The following is a 13,809-nucleotide window of genomic DNA, read 5'->3' on the forward strand; positions in this document are numbered from 1 at the left end:
TTTTCTTGTCGTATTGAGAGTTAGTGGCACTCGTCTACCAGTGGCAAATGGCAGACCGCCCATTCAGTTCACGATGTGACCAGAATCTCGTCAGTGAAAACACGTTCACATTTACCCTATCTAAGCGATTCGGCTCAACTTACGCTCTCCTATATTGCGGCACCTGCGTACCGATTTTGGCGTGCTGAATACGGATCAGCGATACACATGTGAAGTGTTTAAATAAACCGCTTGGCATAGAGAGCACATGTGGTTTTTTATCCACCTACGATAGCCACTTCGTCATTTAGAATCTATGCTTGACCAGCGTTCAGCAACAGTGAGATCGTTTAGAGTGGCCGTTATGATTGTATTGCTGTGACCCGGCATATTTTATTCCAATATCGATGATTCCACCGTGTGCCCGGCCTGGATAGCACTCATTGTTACCGCACTCCAAATTGCACATAAAGTCCGGCACATAAAGTGAGATTTTGAAAAGTTCCAAATAAACGTAACCGTTTGTCAGACTGGAAACCTCAAACATTTGAAACCCAAAAGAAGTTTTTTTACCTGTATAATGTATTGCATCGCACCCCAGGATAAGTGGAGCTCAGGCAATTTCACTTTCAGCTCGGGCATTTCCAGCATGGCATCACATGATATGTCTCCACTTTCATTCGGCATGGCCCAATCCCCACTGAAAAGACGGTTGACGAATGGTGGAGGAAGATATGATTTAGTGGAGCCGGTGTCCAGGAGCGCCGAGAAGTTCTCGAGCAAGACAGTACCATCTTCGCAAGTAATGCTGAAAAAAGGAAACAGAAGTCGGTTGTTTTAGACGGATGTTTTCAAACCAGACTGACTATTTAGTTTACTCACTACCCAATTTGTACGCAACCAGCGGGCTAGATTAACCATGACATTGTTCGAAGTTTTTCTACAAATGTCAGCTGTCATCCGAATAATTTTTATGCAAAAGCAGAACAACGGTTGCAGTTTATAGACCCACTGACCGGGACATTTCAGCTAAACAGTTAAACAGCTAACGGCTTCGCGAGCCATTTGAGTTAGGATAAGTGTGCGGCCTAATGTCCAAATTTACTGAGTTTGGCCCCCAATTTGAAACCATGCTCAGATCTTTGTGCTGCCACTCCAGGTTAGCTACAGAATGGGAGAACACACATACTTAGAAGCCATCACCTGTCTTCTTCGAGTACGATTCGTTAAATACTATGTACAGAAAGCAAGTGGAATTGACTACTCTTACGCTACCGATTCTTCAACTCCAGTCCTAACTTATTTCGGAATTCGCAGATTTTAAACTCAGGTATGGCTTCTACAGTTCGGAATCGATCTGAAAGCTTCACTCATCTTCACAAAGATCTGTTATAGGCTTTGTTAGATTAATAATGGGTAGTGCTGAATTCCCTTGGGAACTCATGAGCCAAACTTTACTGTCCTTTGCGTCACTTCAATCTAAATCGCCCATGTGCTATACGTGTTTTAACCAGTTCCCATCAGAAACCCATAGCTCACAGTGGTCGCCCGTACATAGATTACAAATTGAGGTTAAACATAGCTACACAGATATCAACCCAAGGTGGGAGTCTTCGAATAGTCGGACGCTTTGGCCAGGATTTTCCTGATAGCAACACGGTTCAGCTATAGCACCCTTTCGGTGCCCCTAACTGCCATGCCACCCGAAGAAAGCACAAATGCTGGGCTACCGCTAGGTTTCCAAGCCCAGACGGGGCAAGTTGTGAGGCAGAGTCTGGGTTCGAAACACGGACCCTCCTGTTGGTGAAATCGTGCCCTAACCACCGATCACCAACAAACGACTAGAATTATACATATTTAATATATAAAAATTATGCGCATAGTATTGTCCTTGCACTCACCTTTCGACCTGAACGATCCAGTGTTTGACCGGAGGTGAACTAGGGACCAAGGGAACGTGGTAAACTCTCCCAGGAATTTGCTTCTTCGAATATTCTCCAAATATTAGAGTCCCATCAACTCCGCCTCTGAAACACATTGCAAAAGTGTCTGATCTCTGTTTGCATTAAATGAGATGGTAGGCGTGCACTCCAGGTCGTCGACTGGGCCAAGCGTATTCAAACATTTCATGCGCTTTCAAAAGTAGTGTGGTGATAATCTTACAGTTCCTCATCCCTCTCCAAAGTTGTTTGATGACACCTTCACTAATGTTTTTTCTATCAAACTGAAGATAATTCTTCCCTATGGTACTTTCGAATTCGGTGGGATTCTCAAAAAACCCTAAAGTCCGCTATGTGATCTTCTGTTTAGATGCATGTGCCCTCCCTCACTAACATTCGAAAGCAATTACCGGGAGCACCGGTAATCTCTGCAGCCTCCTTCAAGGTAATTCTCAATAACCATTTTCTGCGAAAGTCACTACCAGCGTGTTGGTGTGACAGACGTGTAAACCGTCCTTCAGGACGGAACTCGACGTTTGATGCTGTTCTTGTTACGATCTGATATCAAATTGGTGTCAAGCTAGAAGATATTGCTTTCCCCGGTCAATAAACCACTAAGGCTTCACAATAATATTAAAACTCTTGTTCCTGGTTCACGGCACACCAATTTTCCTGATCAGGGCTCCAGCAATCGCTCCAAATTCACCCCGAGAGATTCACACGAGGCTTACGTGAGGGCATCACCGTTCTATCCGGTGCCCTGCGAAGAGTTGGGTGTTAACCCCGGAAACACAAGTACACGACCCGAGAAAACACTCCACTGCAAAGATTCACGGACAAAGCGCTGGAATGGAACATTGTGGATCAAGAGCTCAATTCAACGAATAATTTCCGGCAGTGCGACGGTGCCGGGTCCGTGCCGATGAGGCTTCTTGACATCACAAAATGCTGGCAGGGTCCTGCGAGCAGTCTTAGTGATGAACTGCTTTCCCGTGGTCTTTCCACCATGGGACTGCTCAGTGCAAACTATCTGGATACTTTTACACCGCGCTCACCTTCGTACTGTTAATATGGATTGAAAATACTCTGCTGAATCGGACAAAATACAAAACATCCCGTTCCCGAAAGCCGAAAATCTCGCCTGCACTGAAGCTTTAGTCTTGCACGGTAGCTGAGTTTCTCCATCCAATATTCTCCCCAATGCATTTTACTCCAGCAACTTGAAGGCATTGGACCAATGTGGCNTCGCGTGTCCTTGAGACCGTAGAGGCGGAGGGGGAAGAGCGGTTATCAGTGGAAGGTAAAAACAACCCCAGAAATGAAAAGAATGATCACTTCGTATTCGGCCAGTCACGGAAGATTATAGAATGAAACCTGAAGAGATGTCTGCCATGTGTTTCAAAGGCAAACTCTTAGAAAGTTCAAGTGGTTCGGTAACGCGGGATATTTAACAGCAGCTTCAAAGATGTGGAAGTTCACCTGAACGGACCTGGATTGACTTTGCTCACAGTTGTTGACTCAGGCGATATATACCCTATTCAGAGTTTCTTACTGTTTGGTGTTGGAAACGTTTACGCAAGACGATTATCCTAATCAGGGAGCCACGGTGAGCAACCAATTTCGGACATATTCACTTCGGAAGGGCGAAAGCGGAAAAGCCTGTAGGGAACGAGGACTGCTCTCCAGGAACCAAACGTTACTTAGCCACGTCGTGCGAACCCAGGTGGTGGGAGTTACATTGCAATACTCCAGTAGCAATTAGATGAGGGGGTCTTTGATAGTTCCAGAAATACCGTAGAGGTTGAAACGTGTTCGCAACGCAGTATATTTTTTAAGATCCTATTTTCTCTCAAATCAAAATTGGTACTCTGAAGCGGCAGGATTTCTGACAATTTAAACTGGCCACTGCCAAATTTAGTTACAATGTTAAACTAATAAACAGAAAAAGCGCCATTGATTTAGTAAATACACGGTTATTTTACAAGTATGTCTGATTGAGAAGGAACCAATATTTGAAAATTTGTCGATTTGAAGCAAGCTGATGCAAATTTTTCGCTTAATCCGGGATAAAATTCGCCAGTGAAGATAGCTTTTTATTTATGTGGTCCGTACACCTACCGACCTAAAGCTGCCACCTTGAGTGCTGCAATGATCCCGCGAGCTACAACGTCTGGAAATTCGTTTTCATAATTGCACCCATGTCAGGAGGTCAGAGGAGAGCAGACAGGTCAAAAGCAGCAAGACTCCGTACTACGAGTAATCGTGATACGGGGCGGTCTGGGGGTAAATTCGTATTGTCCTCTGCGACAGGAGTATGAAGGCAGTAAGTTGTTTCCCCTAGGCGACCAGGATGTCCATATTTATGGAAGCAGGGATGCACATTTAACTTACGTATTTGGTGTCAAACTGCAAAACAGGTAATGTGTGCTGGAAAATCTACTCCCTTAAAATCAGCATATGCTGTGTCTCCGAAGCACACATACAAGACCCGAGCGCGGTTATGTATCTCAGAACGCCAAGGATGAAAACAGCTCTTTCACTTTTACCCTTTCGTGCGTCCGGGGACCCAGAAGCGATGACTCTTGGAATATATTGCGAAACCTGGTGCCCGACAACTTCAAGTCAACCGTGGACCCATTAGACAACGTGGCCACCAGCCACCATTGGAGAGCAACAATTCAAGACTGTGGCTCCTTCTGGGACACATCACTTGATTCCTATCACGCCATGGTGTGCGCACGCCACGCTAAACTTCAGGCCCTCGCAAGTTGGCAACGATCATGTAAATCCATCAGCCATAGGTTGACAGTATCGATCTGAGCTGGCCCAACAGCTCTCCGCAGTGAAGCAATTCTGTGACGGCAGTGAGCATGTGGATGAAGCGTGGCAAATTGTAAAAGGAGCTATGGTAGCGGCGTTTAGTGCTGCCTGTCCGGCTTCTACAGTTGACCACAAGACCACTGGATGTCGTCAAGGTCGCTATCCATGATTGATGGCAGGAAAGCCACACCAACGGACAACGAGTTCGACGGCACACGTAAATCCTGTAAACTCCAAATAGTGAAGCGTATAAGGAAACACGGAGAGTTCTGGTGGACCTCAAGAGTTCGGCAGATGGAGATGGCTTTTGCTATGTGAAACAGCCGTGCCCTGTATGAACTGATATGATCGACTGGCCCTAGGAAAGCACCGGTCAGCGGAACGATAAAATGGCTCATTAATTCACTCGCAAAAGCGTCGACTGGAAAGATGGGCAAGAATTTCGAAGAGTAGTTCAGCTGGCCTCCTGCAACACATCCCGTGGAAATAGTGCATAAGGGCGAATGGAAGATAAACCTTGGTTCGCCTTCGGAAGAAGAAATTAGGCCGCATTGAAACGTGAGGAGGCACCAGGACCGGACGGTATGTATCCAGCCCTCTTCAAAGAAGGCGAAAAATTCCTTGTGACCCACCTGACAAAGCTTTGGTGCTATATGGGACGGAGAGAAAGTGCCTGCAGAATGGGGCATGTCGACATTTATCCTTATCTTCAAAAAGGGTACGCGTACGCTACGTGGAAACTACCGTGGCATCAGCCTGTTAGCTGTGCCATCGAAGATGCTCTCTTGCCTTATTCTTCGAAGGTTGACTGAACAAGGAGAGAGGCAGATCCCTGAAAACCAAGCTGGATTCCCTTCTGCAAAGGTTACATCGATCATGCCTTTAACCTCTGACAGATTGTGGAACAGCAACAATGCTTCTAGCAGCAAAAAATGACTGTGTTTCTTGATCTGAAAGCTGCCTTTGGCTCTATGGACCACCAAGCACTATGGCAGTGTCTGTGGAGCGGAGGTGCCCCCCACCAATTCTTGACCCTCATTAGGGCGCTGTACGTCAACTCCCGCGGCCGTGTACAGGTCTACGAGAAGCTCTCGCCTGAGTTCATTATATCAAGTTGCCTCCGATAGGGCTGTCCTCTTTCACCTTTCCTCTCCAACTTCGTCATTGAGACGATCATAGAAGACTCACTGCCAGCCCTTAATGCCTGTGCGGTCGAAGTGCCCCCTGGATCTCCGCTCACACACATCGAGTACGCAAACGACATAGCTTGTTGGATATGACTTCGTAGGCAATGCTCACAACCTGCAGAATGGGGCATGTCGACATTTATCCTTATCTTCAAAAAGGGTACGCGTACGCTACGTGGAAACTACCGTGGCATCAGCCTGTTAGCTGTGCCATCGAAGATGCTCTCTTGCCTTATTCTTCGAAGGTTGACTGAACAAGGAGAGAGGCAGATCCCTGAAAACCAAGCTGGATTCCCTTCTGCAAAGGTTACATCGATCATGCCTTTAACCTCTGACAGATTGTGGAACAGGAACAATGCTTCTAGCAGCAAAAAATGACTGTGTTTCTTGATCTGAAAGCTGCCTTTGGCTCTATGGACCACCAAGCACTATGGCAGTGTCTGTGGAGCGGAGGTGCCCCCCACCAATTCTTGACCCTCATTAGGGCGCTGTACGTCAACTCCCGCGGCCGTGTACAGGTCTACGAGAAGCTCTCGCCTGAGTTCATTATATCAAGTTGCCTCCGATAGGGCTGTCCTCTTTCACCTTTCCTCTCCAACTTCGTCATTGAGACGATCATAGAAGACTCACTGCCAGCCCTTAATGCCTGTGCGGTCGAAGTGCCCCCTGGATCTCCGCACACACACATAGAGTACGCAAACGACATAACGCTTGTTGGGTATGACTTCGTAGGCAATGCTCACAATATTAAAAATATAAATAATTCTGCCTCACAGTTGGGCATGAGCTTCACACTTGCAAAGAGTAAAGTGCTACTGCAAGAGTGGGTGGGCTCGAACCCTAGCATCATGCTTGTGGATGAACCGATTGAGGTAGTAGACAAATTTACTGACCTGGACAGCTGTATCAGTCCCGGTGGTCCTGCGAAAGATGATATTTCCATCCGGATTGGGAAGGCCAGAGCAGCTTTTGCGAACCTACGTCACCTGTGGCGTAGGCGTGACATCAGCTTATCTGTCAAGGGTCGAGTTTACAATGCTGCGGTGTGTTCGATATTACTATATGGATCAGAAACCTGGCAGATGCGCGCTGAGGACGTCAAATACTTTAAGTATTTGACCATCGATGTTTTCGGAGCTTTGCCCGTATCTGGTGGGAACATCGGATCAGCAATGCTGAAGTACGTCGAACGGTATTCGGGAAAAATAACTTATCCTCGATAGAGGAACTGGTCACACTGCATAGGTTGCGCTGGCTTGGCCACGTGCTGTGTATTCTAGTCGACCGACTTCTCGAAGGGCTGTGTTCCCACAACCACGTGAAGGGTGGAAGAGAACCAAAAGCGGTCAAACAATGACTTGGAAGCGAAGTTTGAAAGGCAGTACCAGCAAACTCAGCTGCACTGGCCACTGCTGTCTTCCTGGATGGGGGCCCCGAGAAGGCTAGATCAATGTTTAGAGACGATGTCGGACATGGCCCAGTCGTACATTCAATGGCGCTCGTACATCCTAATATTGTCTTCAGTGCATAGCTCCCCAATCCCCACATGACATCTTACCAACAGTCCTGGATTTATGAACCAATTTGTCATCCTCTGTCTGCAGTGCGCAGCTACGTACCCTCCCCCAAATCATCGACGAACGAAACTGTGGCCGCTTCAACCACTGCACGACAAGCACGCAATTATTACAGATAACAATGATGATGAGGATGAGTTCGTACACTTTATTTGGAATATGTGCCCAACCTCACTGCACAATGATTAACATTTGCGGGGTTTATACACCCGATACTTTTATTTTCGCACATACATTTGCAATTAATTTGAGATTTTTTATGTCTCGAATTCTTATGGACGATTTCTATTATAGGGTAGCCCATTGGATTATTCGGTAGTCGATATAATTAGTAAATATTTACTTGGTGCACTTGGGAAATCACCCTGAAACACTTAAGGATCCCAGTTAAATTGATGTCTTTTAAGTTTCCCATGACAAAGCTGCTTCGTCAACCACTGTGTTCTATGAAATCCTTGTTGATGAGATCTTGTATGGATTCTCGACTGGAGTGTTTGATCTTGGCCCTAGCTTCCTTTTTTATTAGAGCATTTTCTTGGTTAGTCGGCTACAAAGATACGGAAAAGGATACCTGTTAATAGGGATGTGTGGATAGATTTTCTGTGATAATGTTGTCTGGGCCGAAGACCTCACCTATTCCTAACGCAAACTCCCAATGGACAAACGACACATGTTCCTTTGGATTTTCGTGACTTTCAAGCTACTGCCAAGTGACGTGAGTAGTTTGTGGTTTCCGCCTGGCGTCTGCTGGAATTTGAGTTTCTCTCGGAGCAGTCTTGCAATGTTCATTTAAAACTGTGTAATAGTCACATAATATTTATAAACGTTCAAGAAGACGCGTTAAAATGTACCGTTTTCAAGATCAGTGTGCTAACTTTGGTGTCCAACTAAACAGTTCGCAGCGGAGGGTTGTCACTCCCCAATAGAACCAGGACCGTATTCTCCAAAGGACAGATATTCAACAATGTAGTTACACCTGAAATCCTGGGAAATGGTTCATCATAAAATGGCCGTCAGAAAAAGACAAGTACCCCAATAGTACCGACTTAGTGTTTCCGCGGTTAATCCAGGAGGATGATGTTGTTGAAACTAGAAAACGACTCTGTTAACGGGGACTGCTACGAACCCGATGATTACGATAATAAAGCCCCCAGACGATCGACTTACTGAAAGTTATAATGGCGAATACCTCAGCGAGGATGATGACGGAAAGAGTGNAAGAGTCACTTTAATGATGGTTTTTTTTACTTATTTTGTTCCACATTGGACAAAATTGGATACAATTGTGACACATTGGACAAATTCGTGTGCTATGTGCACCGCCTAGATCCTTCCACAACATCCAGGTTTTTCAACCAAATGACAATCTGAGTATGAAGTACTTCTGCAACTCATGATGGTATGTAATTCGCACAAATACAAACGTTCCAAGTAGGGGGTTAACGACGAACGCAAAAATTAAACTCATTTAAATTATGGCAGATATTATCACTTATCACTTACGGTTTGAAGACGAAGGAAAACATGCGTCGATTTATCAACCCTTGTGAGTGCATATTATCCAATGCTGTTGACTGAAACCCCCGATGAGTTTGTCCCGCAGCAAGTCCAAACAGCCCATCCGTAAATTTAAGATGCGCTGAAATACCTTTATGGTTATCCACCACTGCAAAATCTGTGCGAATCGAGCCAGTGTGAACCTGGAATTTGATGAATTTGACAAGAAACTTACTTTTGTTATGTCTGAAGCGATATAACCCGAAGTGATGAAGTTACCGTATTCAGCGTAAAACCAATTATTCTTCACACCGTGCGTGCTCGATTCCGATGGGTTGTACGTGCGTTCTCGATTCCGATGGGTTGTACATATTTTGAATCATTGACAATCCTTTCACCCGGCGCACGTTGCAGACCCACGTGACTGGTGACCCAGTATCAAACTGTAACTTGAAATATTGCGGTGGAGTTCCGATTCCAACAATGCCATAATAAAAAATGCGCTAAAACAAATCAGACTATTCGGTTCTGAGCCGTGTTTATAAATTGCCTTATAATCGTACAGTGTCACTTCAATTGTTGGCGCTCCATTCTCTCTCCTGATGGGCTGTGACAACGGATCACTTAATGGGATACTGAAATCGTCAGTGAGATAATCTTTGAAATAGTGAGGCACTTACGTAATGTTTTCTGACTCGATTGCGATCCAAAACGGAGTGATCAGCAGGATCAGTCTCAACATCGCAATCAGCTGCTTACAACTCAACTGCTCTTTGGCCACCATTCACGTTTGATAGGACCTGATGAACGGCTGTTATTAGGATTTTGGTGTGGGTTCTTTGTGGCGTCTTTTCATTGAACCACGATTCACACAGGATGATTACTGGTGATTGGACAGACGGCACAATCCAATCACAGTGTTACACTTAAAATTCCGTCTGCACTCCCAGGTTGGGCATCTGAAAATAGTTGTGAAAGTTCGTGTGTTGAATATTTTGGGCGCAGCCGACTGCAATAAACTCCCGAGAGTAGCTTCTGCAATTCAATGGATCGTATGCGTCGATGGGGTATCGATTATTTTTGTTAGGGCATGAAAAACCAGCGCATTCAACCGGTTCTTCAGCGATTTGATTCGACAAGTATCAAAATGTTTATCATGTCCTTGAGTTTTGGCACGAATACACAGTATCACTCCATTCCAACATCATCTAGTGACAATAACGTTCTCTGTTCGATAAATGCACGCATTCGCATATCAAGTTGCATTTGACAAAGGACTCGTCTGGAACGAAATTCAGATCAGTCGCTTATTTATGATGTTCTCAAGCAACTGTCGAATGCCGTAAAAACTGAAAAATGAGGTGGACTGTGGCAGCTCATTTATTTGCTTGAAAGCATCTTAGGTAAGAGACGAAGCTGTGCTTCGCTCCTGGCGTCTCCCGTCAAAACTAATTGGATATGCGTCTTTGATAAAATCTGTCCAATTTGTGTTCCAGTTGAATATAAGATTCAAAAAAATCCGGAACTTGCGCCAACCTAACCAGCCAGCTCCAAGAAGAGCGAAACCGGTCATGGACTGCCGAAGAGCTTTCAGTAACGTTATGAGTAGTGTGTAACGTCCAAAAGGCCTCTTCCCTTTGTTTAACCCGCGTGAACCTCGTCTGATGCTGGTATTACCTCTGATAAGCATCCGCGTTTATTTTTTTAGGAAAAACGTTATTTCACTTATTTAGTCGTGCTTCTAGATCACTGCAGTGAACCGTTTTATTGGTGTAACATAGTAGAAAGGAAACTTAAAGACATCTGATATCCAAACACTGACAACCAGCACAAACCCCTAAACATGAAGCAGTGATATTTTATGTTCTTCAGTCACTTCGTGTGATCCAAGAAGTGTGAAACCCTCCGTGAACTGGAGAATATTTTTCAGCAACCTTATGCGTAGTGTACTACGATTAGGAAAACCTAGTTAACCCATCCTTTCTCAGTAACACTCTTTGGGATCTTTTCCTCCATTGCCCTGCAAAATCATTTCCATCCAGTCATGCAGGTATGTGAAAACGTTCTTCACCAGTAAATTGGCACGTGCTTACACCTTGTCAATCAATACTCGGGTGACCGACTAGAACTTAGTCATCACTACAAGTGATCAAATTAGCGTGGTATAATTCTGAGTAGAATGACAGTGTCGGTGTTTGCATTAAGCACGAATATGTTAAAATAGCTCCACAAAATATTTCAAACTAACTGAAAACCGGCGACAAGCTGACACATCTAATAAGCCGGTAAACTTCAAGGAGAATATGTTATTGAATGTATCTTCTCTGGTAGATTTCTGCTTAGAAAATGCTTTCTACTTCAACTGACGCCGAGGTGCAAGATCGAGCAAGCCCGAATATGGAGCTCAATGGTGGCCGCACAAAATCTCCAGACATACTGTCTTTGTCAATCCGTTTAATTTTTTTCTGCCCCGTGCGCCACTACTCCAATCTACTGTTCTCCCATATAATAATAACAATTTTAATGTAATAATATAATATGATAATCCATGAACGCTGTTCTTTCCACGCAACACAACACGATTTACTACTGATCTAAGGTGTAGGCAGCTACAAAAGCTACTTTGCTTACCAGGTCTAGAACATTCGTAGGAGGTCGCACACAGAGCAGGACCGTTTTCATGTGAAGTCGGGCGAAGTGGTTCAAGTGTGAGTAACACTATGGTCAGTTTACCCTACCAATATTGTTTAACACCACTGAAAATCTTGGAACTGGGTTGAAGGACTTCCCATGTGAGCCAGATATCAACTATCCTACCAGAATCATTAAGAAGGGAAACGAGCAGGTCCCCTGACACTCGTATCCGGTTAGAAAGGCTGTCAACTGTCAATAAACTTTGATGGTTCTAACGACTTTCACCGAAGCCCATGAAGTATGTTTGTGCATAACAAATCGATGAATACTCTTGTTCAAACACTGTCGCTGAAAGTTTGATAGGATAGTGTAAAAGGGTAATCCTGTCAGCAGTAGTCCAACTGCAAATGTTCTACTTACTGACTGAAATATTTTTTCTATTGAACCAAAAAGCCACCATCTAGTGGTCGCCTGACACAGTTGCGATCAATTTACCTTATATTCCGAACTCATCCAACACACAAGGCACTTGAATTTAAAGCCAGGTTCATCCCTATATCTATATATAATATCAAATAGATTCAGCTCCCTATACCATTCAGCGGAATCTAACTTCGCCTAAAAAGGGACAAACTTTGACGCATTAGGTGCGGTGATGCCAAACCCTATTTGCTTTACCTTCAGAAGGCACTGTTCTTGGTTCTGCTAGGAAACGTTGACAGTCTTTTTGTCCAATAATTGGTCTCCGGCTGTAGACATCCTCAATATGGCTTGTTTTGTGTGATTTTACACCTTGACAGCCCCAAGAGAGACAAAAAGTGTCAAAGCACAAAATAGCTTGTGAATAAACAAAGCCTCTATAAAAAGGTACAAAATTAGCTGATAAACAGCACCACCATTAAATAATTTCAAATAATCAAAAGCAGAAAAAGGTGAGCTCCATAGAACACACTAGGTAGATTTAGTAACATCCGGTTACCTGTTGTCAAGTTCATAGTCTGTGGTATTATTGCCTAACCCAAGCGGCCGCCCCCTTTCTTGTTTAAGGAGAAGCAAATGATTTTTCTTTGGTTTAGCACCTACTCCGACGACTTCTGTCGTCTGAGCGCCAGTCATCATCTTGGTGTTAGACCTGCTGGTCACTATTTTATGAGTATGCGGAACTGAGGGGTGCAATCAGTGCTGAAAAAAGGTTCATCACCAGTCCTTCGCAGAATGGTAGCATTTGAAGCACAACTATTGTAGTTCTACACACTGTGGCCAGTTTAAATCGGCCGCAATTCAGTAAAGACACAGCAAGTACCCTGGTATATTAAAGCTATCACGTCTACCGTTTTCTAGAGTTTAATTCGCTTATGATGGCACCCTCAGTCCTTAAACATCTAACACTAGTAAGCTGTGGATACTCCCTTTGTCTCACATTCCGCGTCCGGCTTGATGATCTTCGTGGTTTGTATAGCGGAAGCACAATTTGACTGTTTTTCAGGTCGTTAGATAAATTGGGATATATTTTACTGTGGCGCAGACTAATCACATGCAGAAGCCTGAAAGGACAGTGAAGCGCCAGTCAAACAGCAGCGTTTGTAGCGTGATAAAAGCTACATTACGCTCTAATAAGTCGTTTCAGAAATGAAGCAGCGGCAAGTCAGTAGGCTTCGATAATCCCACAGCTAACGATCGGAAGTTTGTTCCCTTAGAGGAGACCAGGTGGCTTCAGGTGATGGCTGATTGTCACTGGTACAATTCTGTAGATGCTGATGGCCATCCCATTTGCTAAATGCTAGGGTGTAAACGATAGAAGTCGTGCAATGATAATCGCCACTCAGTCGGCTGTCTATGGAGATCCAAACTGTTTTCCGTAGGCAGTTGATTATTTGAGGAGTTTTTTTGCTAAATGCTAGGGTACAAACGACAGAAGTCGTGCAATGTTAATCGCTACTCAGTCGGCTGTCTATGGAGATTCAAACTGTTTTCCGTGGACAGTTGATTATTTGAGGAGTATCGGTTTGCCAGTTTTGGTCTTGGACACCCAGTTGATATGTTTGCGGTCCGATCACGTCATATACCCGCCACACGTCACTGTCTCGTGGTATGAACAGTTCTAATGCGACTGAAATTAGCGTCCGTTATTTCAGAATTTCGGTTGGTTTTAGTGGATCAATTGTGCTAGGACAT

At 44.5% G+C, this 13,809-nt stretch overlaps 1 protein-coding gene across 1 annotated transcript; it reads right to left on the reverse strand.

Annotated features, from left to right (window-relative positions):
- Positions 1-552: 552 nt before the first annotated feature.
- On the reverse strand, positions 553-2,777 carry T265_15614 (hypothetical protein; the record flags this gene model as incomplete). Its single annotated transcript, XM_009178770.1, has 3 exons — positions 553-787; positions 1,881-2,006; positions 2,758-2,777. Coding segments are annotated over 3 exons (381 nt in total), but the record flags the coding sequence as incomplete, so codon positions are not given.
- Positions 2,778-13,809: the final 11,032 nt, after the last annotated feature.

This window comes from Opisthorchis viverrini (assembly GCF_000715545.1).
Source record: "Opisthorchis viverrini unplaced genomic scaffold opera_v5_654, whole genome shotgun sequence".
NCBI lineage: Eukaryota > Metazoa > Platyhelminthes > Trematoda > Opisthorchiida > Opisthorchiidae > Opisthorchis > Opisthorchis viverrini.